Source organism: Protopterus annectens, chromosome 13.part0, assembly GCF_019279795.1.
Source record: "Protopterus annectens isolate FY-2018-M chromosome 13.part0, PAN1.0, whole genome shotgun sequence".
Classification (NCBI taxonomy): Eukaryota; Metazoa; Chordata; order Ceratodontiformes; family Protopteridae; genus Protopterus; species Protopterus annectens.
Window position 1 is genome coordinate 1238274880 of NC_056747.1, and position 18464 is coordinate 1238293343.

At 40.9% G+C, this 18464-nt stretch overlaps 1 protein-coding gene across 1 annotated transcript in view; it reads left to right on the forward strand.

The window, feature by feature from the left end:
• FAM171A2 (family with sequence similarity 171 member A2) overlaps positions 1–18464 on the forward strand; it is a 1068017-nt gene that overhangs the window by 952647 nt on the left and 96906 nt on the right. The window contains exon 7 of the mRNA XM_044055243.1: positions 13561–13687. Within this exon, the coding sequence (XP_043911178.1) occupies positions 13561–13687 (127 nt within the window). The remainder of the gene's footprint in view (positions 1–13560; positions 13688–18464) is intronic.

Consider the following 18464-nt stretch of genomic DNA (forward strand, 5'->3'; position numbering starts at 1 on the left):
ACTGGATCTTCATGTATTTCAGAAATTGACAGTGTCATGGGGAACTCCAGACATAGATCTGTTCGCTTCTCCACTAAACCACCAGCTGCCAAAGTTTTGCACAAAGGGGTTTCATCACACAGCTTGGAAAGTGGATGCTCTTTCTTTCAGTTGGAAAAATCTTCATGTGTATGCCTTTCCACCTCTGCCTCTTCTTCCAAAGGTGCTCCTAAAGGTCAGACAAGACAAGCCAAGGATGATTTTAATAGCTCCAGATTGGCCTCGGCAACACTGGTACCCACTACTAAGGAGTCTGGTAAGGAAGCCTCCATGGCCTTTACCTTTGATTCCACACCTGTTGTCTCAGAAGGACGGTCATCTGCTAAATGTCAAGCTCCACTCTCTTCATCTAACAGCCTGGCATATTCTGTGTTGAAACACAGCAGGTCTCAACTTCCTCAACAAGTTTTAAATGTGATTATGGAAGCTAGAAGACCTAGTACAAGGAAAGTGTACGCAGAAAAATGGAAGAGATTTTTATTTTGGAGTGCAGCAAAGAATTTGGAGATTTCTGAGCCTAATTTGAGTGTGGCTCTTCAATATCTTACTGAGTTATTGGACAAAGGTTTGTCCTTCTCTTCCATTAAGATTCATGCTGCAGCAATTTCAGCTCACTATGATTGTGACCCACCATTGTTTTCGCATCCTTTGTTCAAGCAGTTTCTTAGAGGGGCAAAGAATATAAGACCCCCACGTAGAGCTCCTACTCCTGTTTGGGATCTCAATTTTGTGTTGGAAAAACTTACTCTACAACCTTTTGAGCCTGCAGCTACTGCTGAATTGAAATACTTGTCATGGAAGACTGCTTTTCTGTTGGCTATTACTTCTGCAAGAAGGGTGTCTGAGTTGCAGGCCCTTATGGCAGTAGAGCCCTTGTTGATTTTCCATAAGGATAGGGTATCATTACGTACTAATCCTTCTTTTATGCCTAAGGTGGTTTCTAGTGTGGCTTTAAACCAAACTATTCATTTGCCTACTTTTATGCAGACCCCCAAAATAAAGGGGAAAAGATTTTGCACACTTTAGATGTACACAGGCAATTGCGTTATTATTTAAGCAGGACTAAGGATTTTAGGCAGTCTCAGCAGTTGTTTGTTTCTTTTGCTTTGAGTTCACAGGGCAAGCCTGTGTCAAAACAAACTATTTCTAGGTGGATTGGGTTTTGCATTGCATTTTGTTATTCCCATCATGGCAAGGAGATTCCAGCTGGGATTAGGCCTCATTCCACTAGGGCTACTGCCACTTCAACAGCATTTCTAAGGGGTGGCAACTAAGGATATTTTGGAGGCAGCTACTTGGAGTTCAGTGCATACTTTCTCTAAGCATTATCACCTTCCTCTCTACTCTAAGTCTAGGGCTGGTTTTGCCACAGCTATTTTGCAAGGCATGTTGTCAGCTCCTGCTTCTTTATGATTTGCCAGCCTCCCTTACCTCTGCTTTGGGATTCTACCCAATAGTTAGGACTGCAGCAATGTGGAGCGAAGAACATAGTACAGTTTTGTACCTACCATAAATGTAGATGTTCGAGGATCCACATTGCTGCAGTCCAATTTACCTCCCTCCTTCCCCTCTGTGTTTAGGGGTGGTTGTGTAGGTGAGGTTATATGCTGATATTTTTGTATATATTGTACATATTTTTGGTGCAGGTATATTGGGCCTTGTCTTTTTAGGGTCTTCTGACATCTGGGGCAAGAAAAGACTGAGGATATGGCGTCGGTCATGCGCATTAGTACCCTGACGTACTGACGTCAGTCTAATGCGCCCTGACCGACGTCAGCCTTATACTTTGGTATTCGGGCCGACTGGACAGCGGACTACCCAATAGTTAGGACTGCAGCAATGTGGATCCTCGAACATCTACATTTATGGTAGGTACAAAACTGTACTTTTTGTATTTCCTCCGTAGCATGTCCTGCATCAAAAAATGAGTTTGACCCTCCAGGAAAAAATATTCTGAATATAGATGGGTATGGGAGCTTGAATCTCCCAGCTGCATCTCGACATTTCCTAATTGCTGAAATAAATTTACTCCTCCTCCTCCTCCTCCTCTGGCTGGTGTGCATGAGTAGTCTACTGTCTCTGTCCTTTAGTACTTTGTCCTTCTGCCACAGTCTGATTGCATCTTTACTATTAGAGGTCTTGGCTGCTCTCTTATGGCCAGGTTTGGAACAAACACACAGTGTGCTCTTTTAATTAACAACTGCTGTGGAATACATCTCTATCCTTGTGCAGTCTCATACTTAGCCAGTCTCTTCTTTATTTCACCCTCTGATTTTGTTCAGTTTTATCAGCTCATCTGAATATCTGTTTAAAGCTTAATATATTTTTAGCTGTTTTTTATTTGAGTTGATATATTCCCTCATTGTGTTGTTCAATTTAGTCATTGCTGATTTTTTCCTCTGGATAACTGGAAGTGATGTCTTGCAACAAAGCTGGAACTTGAACTGCTTTTTGCTGTACAGCTGCAGGATTTTTCCCAGCCACTGATCTCTTTTCACCATTTGTGACTGATTTTCTTTCGGGTTTCCTAAATTTATTCTTTGCTGGCATCCAAGCAGTGCACTTACTAGCCAGTAACTGACATTTACCCAAAAAGACAAATTCACTGGCTGTGTTTTCTGAGTTTCTGTATCCTCACTGGGAGAGCTGAAATTAAGCTGTTATTCAGTGTGCAGCTATATGGGAAGATCTGAACTTTTTTAAATAGTATTTTTAAAGGATGGGAAGCACCAACATCTTGGAAGAAAACTGTGGTTGTTGTATTATTCAAAGAGTGTGATGACCCATCAGACCTAGCTTCATATAGACCCATTTCAAATTTAAACCATGATTGTAAATTGTTTGTGTCTATACTAGCTAAGAGAATGGCAACAGTGGTGCCAAAATTGATAAATATGGATCAACTGGCTTTGTGTATGGGAGGCAGATATTTGATAACATTAACACAACAGTGATGATCCAGAGGGAGGCAGAATGTAAGAAAATACAACTGTTGGTGGTGGGTCTTAATGCAGAGAAAACATTTGAGAGAGTAAGATGGGATTTTATGAGTAGGTCAATGGAAGCATTTGTATTCTGTGATATAATAACAGAGTTGATTAGGAGGACATATGAAGGATCATAGGCAAGAATTAAGGTGGGAGGTTTCTCTCTGGCAAGCTGTGTTTGAACAGAGGAACCCAACGTGGGTGTCCTCTTCCCCTTTATTGCTTGCTTTATATTTAGAGCCATTGGCAAAGCAAATAAGGGACTCAGAAATTCAAGGATATAATTGGTATGGTAATCAAGAAAAGCTGGCTTTATTTGCAGATGATTTTATTTAGTAATTGATAAATCCAGAAAAGGACATTTTAGTGTCGTGTCATATTTTGAGACAGTTTTGAGTCTTTTCAGGTATAAAATTAATGAAGACAAAACAAAGGCTGTAGCAGTAAATTATGTACCCCCACATGAATTGATTCAGCAATACTCATATTTATGGGGACAAGATAAGATTAGGTATTTAGGTATATGGATTAAAAAGGTTTCTGTTGAGGCAACTAAAGATATGTGGGAAGAAGTTAAACAAAAAGATACTGCAAAAACAGAGAAACTGGAAGCTCTTGTTTCTGGATATGGAGAGTAAGATACAAGCATTGAAATGTTTAGTTCCTTTAGTTTTATATATCTATATCTATCTATATATCTATCTATGTATATATATATATATATATATATATATATATATATATGTTTACTATCAAAATGTCACCGTTAAAAACAAATTCCCGTGCCTAGCATCAAAGGAAGGAGCGAAAGTACAAATTTACATCAGGACCTAATGTCAAATCTGCTGAACGAATTCAGCAGATTCGACATTTTCATCAAACAGAGCACCTGATGTCCATATAGGAGCTTGGGTAAGTGAAATTCCTACACCTCACATCACGTTTCTGCAGGGGGGCAAGCCCCCCTGCATCCCCTCCATGGGTGTCTGCGCCCCCCACACCCCGTGCTAACTGTATATTCCAACTCCAAGATTGCACTACAGTGAGGAAAGGGATGAATGTCCCAAACCACACTGTACCACGTTCTCTGTGCAGTACTTTCAAGTTCATATCAGCGAATGCACAGTAGCATTTGCTAATATGAATTTTTGAACATGGAGTGTTCGGCAACACGGACAATCGAACATCCATCTTTCGATTTTCTGTCTTCAGAGCATCTCCGTTAGTCTTTTTGATAGTAAACCTATTATATATATATATATATATATATATATATATATATATATATATATATATATATATATATATATATATATATATAATATTCCCTTCACAACCTCGAAGTTTCAAAACTTCGAACTGTAAATGTTTGAGACTATAGGATCGAAGTTTTGAAACTTTGAATGTTTTGAATGGAGATTGCTGTACAGTGCAGAAAGGGAAATTTACTGTTTTCCTCACTGTAGTGCAATCTTGGAGTTGGTATATTTATTTAGCAGGGAGTGTGGGGGGTTCAGGGGGGCTTGCCCCCTGCAAAAATGTAAAAAAAAAATAGTTTTAATTTTTTTATTACAATTTCGAAGTTTCAAAACTTTGGTTTTATGGTGTCAACCATTTGCAGTTCAAAGTTTTGAAACTTCAGGCTTGTAAAGTAGATAAAGTAGATCTATATATATATATATATATATATATATATATATATATATGTGTGTGTGTGTGTGTGTGTGTGTGTGTGTATAGGTCAGGCATATTTTTATCAACCAGAGGAAAAGTTGTGCATAGTAATTAACAAAGAGTTGAAGGAATTTATTTGGGCGGGGAAGAGGGAGAAAGTTAAGTTGGTAAGTTGATCCTCCCCATAAAACAAGCTGGCTTCAAATTGCCTGATTTGTATGGATATTTTAGAAGTACGCAGTTCAGGCTCAGATATATAACAGACTGTCTTCTCTACTAGGGACTGATATCAGAGTGTAGGTAACAAGAAAGGGATAGGGGAGTCCTAAGTGAAAGACCAGCTCTGGTAGAGTTTTTAGTCCAGTCTAAAATAGAAGCTGCTGCTAAAAAAGTATAATTTGTAGGGCGGGTCCACTTTGTAATTTCAAAAGCCCAAAATCTCAAGTTTCAAAATACCGATCCCAGAAACTCGAGATTTTGGAATGTCGAAATTACAAAGTAAAAAAAAAAGGCAATAAAAACACTAAAAACTGTTTTTGCAAGGGAGCAAGCCCCCCTACACCCCCCACACCCCCTGCAACTTAAATATACCATCTCCAAGATCACGCTACAGTGGAGAGAATGGTAAGTGCAACGGGAGCATTACCATTCTCTTAACTGTAGTGCGATCTCGGAGATGGTATATTTAAGTTGCAGGGGATGTGGGGGTGTAGGGGGGCTTACCCCCCCCTGCAAAAACATTGTTTTAGTTAGGTTTTTTTTTTCACCACTTTGTAGTTTCGAGATTCCAAAATCTCGATGTTTTGAGTTTGATGTATCAAAATTACAAAGTGAACCCTTAGTAGGGCATATAAATATTGCAAGATAGCTGTAAGAATCAGTCAAAGGAGATTACAAACGAATGAGAGGAGAGACTGGAAAAGCAATTGACAAAGTGCCAATGAAAGTTCATATGTATGGTCCACAGGCAAACCACTCAAATGTCCCTATTTTGGAGGAATGTTCCTATTTTCAGGCTTAATTTAAGATGTCCCTACTTTGGGAGGCATATCACTATTTTCAGGTTTGATTTACCCCTTCGCACAATTTTCTGAATCCCCCTAATCACATGTGATTTTGGAAGCTGTCTAATACACTGATAAAAACACACTACATGACCAGCATACTAATGGCAACAATAATTTAAAGAAACAGAACACACATCTTACAACTCCCTTTTTCTGAATCAAAAGTAAATGGTCTTGTATGAAGGAATTTTGTGATACAGTTCATTAAGATCTACAGTTTTTACACTGTCGCTTTTATAATGTGCTGTTTTGTGCCGCTCTGTTTTTATACTGAGTGCTATCCCACATTCCTACTAAAAGCAGGAAGAGTTATGGGTTATTTGGTATTCAAATTATATGATAATTAGATGTCCAAATTTTTAGCTGGATGTTCCTAGATGTTCTTCGTGTTTCACTGTTGCAGTCATAACTGTGGGTTACTCCTGCCGGCAGGCAGCCCGAGGTCGGCCAGAATATCAAAGTCTGGGTCCGGCGTCGGCTGTATCAGCAAGTACCCTGACGTCAGAACGCATGGGTATAAAACTGACAGCCGACGCCATCTTCTCCAGTCTTTCTTGCCGTGCGGTGCAAAGCAGTTCACTAGTTGTTGGTTGGCGTTTTCAAGACAACGTGGTGTAATTGTCGTCGGTCCGAAGTTTTCTACTTCTCTTCTCAAAGCTAAGTACCCCGTTGGGGAAACCTTTTTCTTGCTCCTCTGATGTCAGAAAAAGTTAATAATTGTGTATCATGTGGAAAACAAATACCTCATAAAGATTTCCACTCTTACTGTCTACCTTGCTTTGGCCCTGACCACGACGTTTCTTGCTGTCGGTTCTGTGCCAGGTTTAATTCTCGCATTATCAAGCGTAGGTACGATTGGGCCTTGAATTACTTCGGTAGACGATTTAATTATAGGATGTCGTCAGATAATTTACCGACTACCGGAATACAGAAGAAACGCAAAGACAAGTACAGGCCTCCGAGGTCCAAACAGGATACTTTGCAGCCGGAGCCAGCTTCGGGTTCGGCGGTCGTCAGTGAGGTGCTTTTGCAGCCCCTGTCGTCCGCCACTTCAGAACCGATGGCCGACATGGACTCCCATGGGGAGCCATCCAGGCCTAGTAATTTGTCTGCTGCAGGACCTTCGGACGTCGCTCCTTCAGATGGGTCCGGAACCGCTGTGCAGGTACCGGCTTCTGAGGGGGTCTTCAGGCCTTCACATATTACTATTACCACAAAGACAAAGGCTAAGTCAAAGACTCCTGTTAAACCCAGACTTTATGCTCAGGCTTCTTCGGATTCAGCTCCTATCTGCTCAAGCTTCTTCGGATTCAGCTCCTAAGACTCAGAAGCAATTACTACGGATGGCTGAGGATTTATTAACTATGATTAGGGGCTCTCACCCTCCTCCTGAGAAAAGGCCTAGACAGGATACCCCTTATGATTCCTCTGATCAGGCTTCAGTATCTTCTGTTTCTTCCTCTGATCAGGATTATTCTTTTCCTCCTTATGAGGATTCGGATGCAGAGGATTCTGTTCCCTCTGCCTCTCCCCCTGAAGATTTCTCTTTTGGGGAAGCCTTGCATGAGATGTGGGAGCATTTTCATTGGGAAGGTCAGGATTATTCTGCTTCCAAAAAGAGACTTAGGGAATTTCTTCTTCTCCCTCAACACAGGCCTTTAGCTATTCCTCCTGTACTTGACATTGTGGATGATGCTTTCTCTGAAGCTAACTTGAATCCTGATTCCATGCCGCCTGCTCCTTCTAAGCCTGATAGATTTTACAGGGTCCCTGATTCCCATCAATTCTTATTTAAGAACCCTTCTGCTGATCCTGAAACTATTTCCTAGGGTTCCAAGGCTGCTAAGGCCGCCTCCTCTAAGAATCCTATCCCCTCTGAAAAGGATTCTCGTGCCCTGGACAGGTGGGGCAAAAAGGTTTATACTTCAGCTACCCTTTCTATTAGAGCCTTAAATTGCCAGTTTCACATGTTTAAGTATCAACAGTTTCTTTTATCTGTTTTAAAACAAAGGCTTTCTACCTTTCCTGCATGTGCTGAGGACAAGGAATTACAGGATGTGTTGCATGCAACTGAACAAGTTAGCAAACATAGTTTACATTGTGGTTTTGATGCCTTAGAGGCTTCCTGCAGGGCTGCTGCCTCTGGTACTGTTATCAGGACACATGCTTGGCCTCGTGAGCAGAATTTATCTGAACAATTTAAGGCTAAATTGCTTGATGCCCCTGTTCAGCATGATGTATTATTTGGATCTAAGGCTGAGGAGGTTATTAAAAAGATGGAAGAAAAAGCGAAGTCTATGCAGACTGTAAAAGATTTTTTGCAAGTACAGCCTCCTAGATTTTCTAGAAATTGGCCCTCCAAAAATTGGTCTTTTCCCACTTCTGACAGGCCTCAAAGGGGAAGATATAGATGCTCCAGAGGTTGGGCGCAGGCTCAGGCCTCTTACAGATCTAGACAGTGGACTGCTTCTTCACCTAGAAGGGGAGAAGACAGACCTCAAACCCAAAGAAAGCAGACCCAATGACTCCCTCTGTTGGGCTACAGGTCCTCCTTCCCTGGATGCCCCTCTCGGAGGAAAACTTTCTCTTTTTACCAAAATTGGACTCACATTACCCAGGACAAATGGGTGTTAGACGTAATTTTGAAAGGCTACAGATTCCACTTTCACACTCTGCCAAGGCCTTCCGGCTGGCCAGATCTGCCAAAACATCAATGGACAGAGGCTTTAAATCAAGTGGACGCTTTATTAGCCTTAAGAGCCATAGAACCTGTTCCACCTCTAGAGGTGGGGAAAGGTTTTTATTCAAGACTTTTTCTGGTCCCAAGAAAACAAAACTCCTGGAGACCTATTCTGGACCTCTCAATATTAAACACCTTTTTGGAAATTCCAAAATTCAAGATGCTTACTCTTCAACAACTTCTCCCAATGCTCTCACAAGATGCTTGGATGGTAACATTGGACTTAAAAGAGGCCTACTTACACGTCCCCATAAGGCAACAATGCAGAAAGTACCTCAGATTCAAGGCAGGCTCAAGACACTTCCAATTCTCTGTACTGCCATTTGGCTTATCTATTGCGCCCAGAGTTTTTACCAAATGCCTGGCTCCAGTAGTAGCATACTGCAGACTTCAGGGGATTCAGATTTACCCCTATCTGGACGACTGTCTAATTCAGGCAGACAACAAAGACCTTTTACTTCAACACCTGCAATTTGTTCAACGTCTTCTCCTACTACTGGGATTCTCAGTGAACACAAAAAAGTCACATTTGATTCCTTCTCAACGAATGATCTTTTTGGGAGCTCTTTTGGACACAAGTTTACAGAAAGCATTCCTCACTCCAGAAAAACAGTTACAGCTGGCTTCTATCTTCCAGACCTTGGCAACCTTGACTCAGCTCACTGCAAGGAAATTCCTGCAGGCTTTGGGCTACATGGCCTCTTGCATCCTGTTGATTCCAAATGCGAGGCTTCACATGAGGAAACTTCAATGGTACCTAAAAAGTGTATGGTCTCAGCATTGCCACAGTCTGGATACAATGATTTCACTAATTCCCTGCCTCCAGAAGGAATTCCTTTGGTGGTCCAGGGCGTGTGTTTTAAACGAAGGGAAGCCCTTTCATCTTCCTCAACCTACTCAGATCATAACCACAGACGCCTCAGATTATGCTTGGGGAGCTCATTTTCTAGACAAGTGCCAACAGGGCTCTTGGACATACAAACACCTTCTATGGCTGGCACATCAACTTGAAAGAAATGTTGGCAGTCGAAAATGCTCTTCTAGCCTTCCAGACTCTTTTGAAGCCAGGACCTCTGCTAATTCGAACAGACAATACCACAGTCATGTGGTACATAAACAAGCAAGGGGGCTCTCACTCTTACCCCCTTTGCAGACTTGCCATGACTTTATGGGACACAGCCTTAAATTTGAATCTGGATCTTCAGGCACAGTTCATTCCAGGAAATCAGAATCTCTTAGCAGACAGCCTAAGCAGAAACATTTTGGATCCTCACGAATGGATGTTGGACCCCAACCTATTCAGCAAGATAACTTCAGTTTGGGGCTGTCCTCAGATAGATCTGTTTGCATCCCATCTCAACCATCAGTTGCCTCTCCTTTGCACCAGGTCCTTCCACAAGACAGCTTGGAAGGTGGATGCCCTGTCCTTCAGCTGGAGGAATCTTTCGGGATATGCCTTCCCTCCTCTTCCTCTTCTGCCTCGGGTATTGCTAAAGATAAAGCTGGACATACCCAGACGGATCATTTTGATAGCTCCAAATTGGCCTCGTCAGTTTTGGTATCCAACTCTTCTGCACCTTTGCTTGGAACCCCCTTAGAGTCTTCCTCTGACCCATTCTCTACTGTCCCAGCATCAGGGTCAGGTATTTCACTCTCAAATCAAGACTCTCTGTCTGGCAGCTTGGCTCATCAAAGGCAATTGATCCCTTCTTCTCTTCCTAAACAAGTTTTGGATATTCTTTTGGAAGCTAGGCGTCCTAGTACAAGGAAATCTTATGCTTCTAAATGGAAGAGATTTTGTATTTGGATGCAGGATCGTGGCTCTGATCCTTTAATACCTGATATTCTCTCTATATTACTTTATCTCTCAGACCTTTTGATTAAAGGTCTTTCCTTTTCTTCCATTAAGATTCATGCTTCTGCTATTTCGGCTCATTTCAATTGTGATCCTCCCATTTTTTCCCACCAGCTGGTTAGACAATTTCTGAGAGGAGCTAAGAATTTAAGACCTCCTAGATCTCCTCCTGTCCCTCCTTGGGACCTCAACTATGTCTTAGAAAAGCTTACTTTGCCTCCTTTTGAGCCTGCTGCCTCTGCGGATATTAAGTTCTTATCCTGGAAGACAGCTATCTTGTTGGCCTTGACTTCTGCCAGAAGGGTGTCTGAGTTGCAAGCCCTCATGGCCGTGGAACCATGCCTCATCTTTCATCAGGACAGAGTTTCCTTGAGGACCAATCATACTTTTATGCCTAAGGTAGTTTCTAGAGTGGCTCTAAATCAGTCTATTCACCTTCCTACCTTTTTCCCAAAACCCCAAAATAAGGGGGAAAGGATTTTGCATTCATTGGACGTACACAGGCAACTACGTTTTTACCTGAACAAAACTAAAGATTTCAGAAAATCAGATCAATTGCTTATCTCATTTGCTTCCAGTTCTCTAGGTAAAGCTATTTCTAAGCAAACTATTTCCAAATGGATTGCTCATGGAATAAGATATTGTTACTCTCTTTATGGAAAACAGATTCCAGGTACTGTCAGGACTCATTCTACTAGAGCAGCTGCCACTTCAGCAGCCTTTCTCAGAGGAGTTCCTACTAAGGACATTCTGGAGGCTGCCACTTGGAGCTCTGTGCATACCTTTTCCAAGCACTATAACCTCCCTTTGTACTCTAAGTCTAGGGCAGGCTTTGCCTCTGCTGTTTTGCAGGGTCTTCTAGCTGCTCCTTCTTCTTCATAACCTCCTCCCGTGTTCTCAGCTTTGGGATTCTACCCTACAGTTATGACTGCAACAGTGAAACACGAAGAACATAGTACAGTTGTGTACACCTACCATAAATGTAGATGTTTGAGTGTCTTCACTGTTGCAGTCGGTGTTTCCCTCCCTCCAGACCCCTCTTGTTTCTTTTTTGCTTACTTTGTTTCCTTTTCCACTGCCTTTCTGGTGTATTTGTGTTTCCCTTAGGACACCTTTTGGTTTTATGGGGGCTTCTGACATCAGGGGCAAGAAAGGCTGGAGAAGATGGCGTTGGCTGTCAGTTTTATACCCATGCGTTCTGACGTCAGGGTACTTGCTGATACAGCCGACGCCGGACCCAGACTTTGATATTCTGGCTGACCTCGGGCTGCCTGCTGGCAGGAGTACTCCACAGTTATGACTGCAACAGTGAAGACACTCGAACATCTACATTTATGGTAGATGTACACAACTGTACTTTTTCATGGGTCTTTGTTTATATTTTTAGTGTCTGCAGGTTGAGGGTTATGCTTCCAACTATGCAACAAGGTCCAAAAGGTGTTGGATTTTCCCTTGGAGGAGGGTGCATAGGTGTTTTTACACCCCAAGCAGATTTTTTTCTTCAGGCAGATGACAAATGCTGGAGGTGTGATGGGGAAGAGAAAGAGGTAATTGGGAACATGTTTTTGAGAGTGTAATAAGCTGGCAGATTTTAAAACTTCCTTACAGAGAACTCTGTCAGAAATATTGGAGGAGGACATAGCTGTAACTAAGGAAATGATTCTTCTGTGCTGGAAAAAAGATCTGAGCTGGCTAGAATAATAAGGTCGCATTTAGTTTATTGTAATAAGCCATCAAAAAAAGTAATTATTGGAAAATGGAAATCAAAATGTAAACCATTTTTGAGGTATTGAGCATTGTAAAAGAAGTAAAAGAACCGGAAATAGAATCTTTAGAAAAGGAAGCAGCACATTACATAGACATAAATGGAATCTGTGGGAACAGCACGTGTAGAATAATGTTCGGGCGGAGGAGTGGGGTTTAAGAGAAGGCAGAAGCTGTACAATTTATGTAATGCTGGAGTGAAATACAGTTGCCATAAAGAAAGAAAACGTATGCAATGTATATTGCATGAAAACAATGTTATTATGGTTTGTTTCCTCTTCTGTTGACATGTGTGTCTATATCTTAAGTGATAATTTAATAAAGGTATGTAAAAAGAGCGGCAAAAACTAACAGCATTCAGGGCTGATATCTAACACAGTAAATTAAGTGAATATTATGCATCAGCCTGGGTTAACTTAACAGTGATGAATTTTTTTTTCATTGAAGTCAGGACTTTAAAATTGACAAATGTACTCCATTGCAAGATGTATTTTATGTAAAGAGAAAGCATGTTGCAGGTATGAGGGACAAAGCAGCTAAAGGGAGGTTCACCATCACATTATTTGCAAAAATGGGGGAGAGAGGTCTTCAAAAGTGGGACATCAAAACAGTTGCTGTTGCCTAATACACTGCAGTGGGGGATTCCAGTTTTGCAGTGTTGGGGGAGTCTGTTCTCATTCTATTGGATCAGCTTGTAAGACAGAAGCAGAGTCCTTCCAGGCTGGGGTTAAGCCAGTTTCCATTTGAATACAGCTCACAGCTGTGAATTTAGGGATAGCGAGAGCTTTGGATCTGGCATGAACTCGTGAACTGGTATCTCAAGGCCATCCTTTACCCTTTCCGAAATCTTTGTGATGTGTTTTTTGTTATGATTAGGTGCCGCACTGGAGGGAGGCACCCTGCTGTAGCATCCTTTCTTACTGGTGCCGTAGTGGGATTCCACTGTCACCTACATTAAATCAGTAGACTGCAACTATAGCAAAGTCTGACTTTGAAGAACAAGGGAATGGTGATGTCTTGTGTGTGTTTGCGTGTGTGTGTTTGCAAGTCTGTTGAGAGAGCGCAAATTTTCAAGAGAAAATCTAGGCCATAAAGGAAAGGTTGAGGATTGTTGCATTACATAGACACGACAAATTAGTGACAGCCACAATGACAAAGGTGTGGCTTAGGTTCCTGGTGGCCTGATCAAAGAGAAGTCCCTTTTTTGTCTGCTTTTCTCACCGCTTCTTTGTACATGGGTTACGGAATAGTGTTTGCAGTGGTATTAGCTTTTTTTCTTGCATGAATTTTGAGAATGTGTGGTTGTATATCATGTGTGTGTGTGTGTGTGTGTGTGTGTGTGTGTGTGTGTGTGTGTGTGTGTGTGTGTGTCTGCATGTGTGTTTTTTATTGCACATTCTGGTCTGAAAATTAATAACTCCTATCGATTTCCAGGGATGTCGGTAAGCTCCTCAGGACTACGTGACTTCAGCGCCTATCACACCATCTTCCTGCTGACGATCTTGGGAGCCATGGCTCTGCTTGTCCTCATCTTACTCTGTTTACTACTCTACTACTGCAGGTAAGGTGATCCCCTAAATCCCATGAGACGTAATTTAATTCACAGATATGCAGTGCAAACTGTGTGGTGCATGGTGAGTGTGTGTGTGTGTGTGTGTGTGTGTGTGTGTGTGTGTGTGTGTGTGTGTGTGTGTGTGTGTGTGTGTGTGTGTGTGTGTGTGTTTATGTCTCTTATCCCAGGTTAATAGTTTCCAGGTAACAGTGATACAGTGTTTCCTAAAACACTGCTTGCAGGGGCAGAAATTCAACAGACCAAGAACTTTGTAGGAGCAAAACAGACAGGAGCATTAAGCTGTACTGTAATGTGATTGCTTGTTGTAACTAGTGATGAATTTTTAGAAAGCCATGATGCTAAAGCACAAGCCCGAATCAGAATCAGCTTTATTGTATCAGCCTGTTGGTTGTTAGTCAGATTATTTTTCATAGATATTAAGCAGTTTAAAACATTCATTTACATAAAAGCTGCTTGCACTATACAGCTTTAGCACAGCAACATCATCTAAAAACAAACAACATATTTATAATGCTTTATTTTCTTAAATGGCTAAACATCTTATGGTTCCTGTGATCAGTTGCATAGTATGTCCCTATGCTCTAGAAACCCCAACATTAATTTCTGTAAATAGCCTTACACATTGATTTATATTTAGACTCCCTGTCTAATCTTAATCACTCTATTTAATGTATACTCAGTTCTCTGATTGTTTAATGACCATCTGGTATACAAATAGTTTCTGTTACCATCAAGATAATCCAACCACCCAGAGCCAAATACTTTTCTTAATAACTGAAGCACAAACCATAATCTCAGGTACCAATGGTATAAGCTTTAACAGATAGCGATACTTGTTACTCATATGGGTTTCACTGCAGCATGTGACTTCATCAGTACCAGATGGAATATTTTTGTTTGTTAACTAAGCAAGCTGACTAAGCACAACTTCCTGTCATCAGTAGACAACTGTTAGCACTGTCTGGTTATATAATTTACTTATTTACACAGTCTGCAAGTGGTGATTGAGAGAATTAAACCTAGGGCTGTGGGCATAATATGAAAATTAGAAGAATGTATGTTCCAAACACATGGTTTTGGAATAGAACTGATAGTCTTCTGATCTTCCAGCATCAGAGTCAAGTGTGCTACATGTTGGCTTAGCTAATTTCCAAAGGCATCTCTGTTAGATACAAAGATGTCTTAATTCTTCTTTACTTATTTCAGACCCGTTGTTGAATATAATGCCCCTTTTGACATGTGTTTGTCAAACTGTGTCACTCAGAATGAGATATTACAGAGATTTCTGACTAAATGATCAGTGACTTCAAGACCTTCAGCTGTCTGGACAGAGTAGCAGCCATCTTGTTGTACTTGGTCTCTTCTAGACTTTTCTGTGGTGATCTATGTCTAGCCTTTTGAGCTATGAAAGATCTGACCCTTCTTAACTTACTGCTCATTCACAAAACAAATGGTTCCTCAAATACCAGGTTAAAAGACCAAAACTTTGATTAAAAGATAAAAAAAACTCATTGAATTGATAGATTTATATCCCAACATATCCTCCAGCTCTGCAGCACACTTGCCATCTTCAAGGTAAACCTAGCTAATTAGATGGGCAGCCTCACATTCTCCTTGGTATGTCTTGTGCTGTCCTTCTCAGGGCTGGAGGGCATTTCTGAATGTTTTTTAGTGGCTGGACTTATAATGGTGTGTAAATTGGTTAGTAAGTTAATTAATTATGTAGTTAGTTAAACATATAAATATGTATATATATATATGTATGTATATATATATATATATATATATATATATTTGTTAACTCGGTAAGTACACTGGTCTGACGATCTTTATCAGTTACGACCTGGACTGAAAAGGCACTTACAAATAATAATATACATGCTGTAAAGAAACACAAAAATTAGAGAATATCTAATTGAACACGATGAAAAAGTGAACAGTAGTAAATATGCAGTTTGTTTTAAATTTATAACATGTATTTGTTTGTGAAGGGGAGAGTCAGATATCTAATGAAGACATACAGTATAAAGTAATAAGCAGAACGTGTAGGAGGGAGCAAGGAGAAAATAAAAGCCGGTAGAGTTGGGAAAGCTGAAGGGGAAGAACAATAGAGGAGAAAAGGAGATGTGAGGGACAAGACAGAGTCAGAGAAAACTGAGGTAAGTCAGGGAAAAAGAAACGAATCAGAAGTTTACAATGTAGAATTGTTTTATCATGAGGTTTATTGGGTTGGCCCATGAGCTTGTGGTAAGGATGATTAGCCAGTGGTGGGGACTAAGGTGCACTGTGTATGTTTGAGATGATTTCTGAGTAGTTTTCTAAAGCTCTGAAAGTAAGATTCAGCCGTGCCTTACCTCCTATCTAGCTTAGTGAATTAGTGCAATTCCCCATATAGGCCACTAGAGGGCAGCAGAATACAAGGCTTTAACAACTGTATCTTTACTTCTAGCTGAACTCCACCAGCTCTATCGAACACCTATCTCCAGTTATCCCTGTAGGATCTTTACTTCCTGATATCCCCCCTTCCCCGAGAAAGGCATAAAACAGGGATTTACCTTTTAGTCATAACAGTAGATAATCTAGATAGCTCAATCTTCTGTCACTTAGTACTCCTGCTTCTGGGCTCTTTACTAAATACCTACTCCCCTATACACCTAGAACTAAGGACACCCTTTGCATTTCTTTTTTATGGAAAGTAATTAAAGAAAGTGCCACGTACCTACTCAAAGCTGTATAGATCTCAGTCTCACTGAATAACTGATTACCTCTCAGCTTCTCTCAGCTCTACGTACCTCCTTACCTGCACTCTGAAATTCACTTCCTGCTAATAGATCAAACCAATCCTTCTAGGCAGCTTGTATTTCCCTTCCCCCCTCCACTGCCCCAGTTCTTTCCGTGCCACCCACCCCCTCCCCTCCCTAGTATTCATACCAAACCTATAAATATAGGTTAGGACACTCGACCATCATCTGCTCAGCCCAGTCCCTACCCAAACTGCAAAAAGTCACACAGGAAGCCTTTTCCTCTGTTGAAATTTGGTTATCCAATGCCCAATTAATACTCAACCCAAACAAAACTAAACTACTCATCTTCCAACCCACCAAACATACTCAAAACAACTCTCACTTTAACATCACAGCAAAAGACAACACCACTATATACCCAACTGAACACACCAAATTGCTAGGAGTGGAAATAGGCAATAAACTAAAATTTGACATTCACATATCCATGACCATAAAAAAGTCCACAAAAAACTAGGAGCGTTATACAGAAATAAGCATGTTCTCACCAAAGCAGCAAAGATTTCAATAGCAAATTCCCACCTTATCTCCACCCTACTTTATGCCTCTCCAATATATACCAACCTAAGGCAATGCGATCTAAACAAGCTAGAGACCTGCTACAACAAAATTGCCAAATTCGCCACAGGGGCATTCTACCGTAGTCACCACTGTCTCTCACTTGCTGAACTGGGCTGGTTTGAACTCCCTCACCTCCTTCAGTGGTATCAACTCTCACTCACCCACAAACTAGTAAACCATCCTCTAAATGTCCCATCCCTCCAGAATCTACTCCAACCCTATCGCACCACCAGACCACTAAGATCCAGCAACAAAAATCACTTGCAGATCACTAAAGCCAATAACTCTGCTGGTGAAGCACTATTCTCTTGCACCATAGCCAAATTATGGAACTCCCTCCCACCCACAATTACCTCCGTACCATCATGCACCCACTTCAAAACTTTACTAAAAGCGCACCTAAAAACATGCTGGCTATGCCCTTGCAATTCCCACTCTAATATCACCCACCCCATCCAACCACTACCTTTCTTTCCACTCCACTAACTACCTTGATTATACAAACTCAGATGCTCATAATCCTAGTACTTATACAGCAGGAACTTCTTATTTTAACATTTGTTAATTTCTGTTATGTACTTCACAGATAAAGATTCTAGTTGTCTACTGATGTACTATGTTCATCTGTTAATATGTTGTAAGTAATTGCTATGTAAATTGTTAATCGCTATGTAATCCAATGTAACTACTGTCTGTTTATTTTAACTTTGGAGCTTTTCTCCCCGGGCCTCCGCTGAAAATGGACCTACGTCCAGTCGGACACTCCCGGTCAACAAATATAAATAAATAAATAAAATGTGGCACCATTTTTAAATCCCTTCTCCCTAGCAGAACAACCCCGTGGTCTTTCACGTGGTGTGTGGTCCGTAAGTGTGCATTTTGTATTGCTGTGTTTTACTGTATGTTGTTATGTTGCTTTTATAGACTTTCTGTTAGCTGAATAGGCTTTATCCAACTTTAACTGCGTTAACTATGTTACAGTAAATGCTATATTACCCAGGCTCTGAGCGTTTAATCCCACGTGGTACTTACTCTGTATTGAGATATCTGTATTGAGCGTGTATTCTCTGTATAACCAGAACTGTTGTATTTCACTGATTGCATTCATGTTCGTTTGACCAACTGCTCAAACGCTGTTTTTTCTTTAGTTTAGCTACACTCGCTGAGGTCTGAACCAGTGCGCATCTATTTGGTGCTCTGGCAAACGGATAGGAAATACTCTTAATGAATTTCAGAAAGAGTTTTCTTCCGTAGCAGTAATATCTAGTTGCTATCTAGAGAGCTGACTGTACCCCGATGTAAACCCGCTTATTTACCTCCTTTAAATGTGCTTAGTCACAAAATGCTGATATTATCACTCTTTCTGACACATGTAACTATGATTTACTGTAGTTATGCTT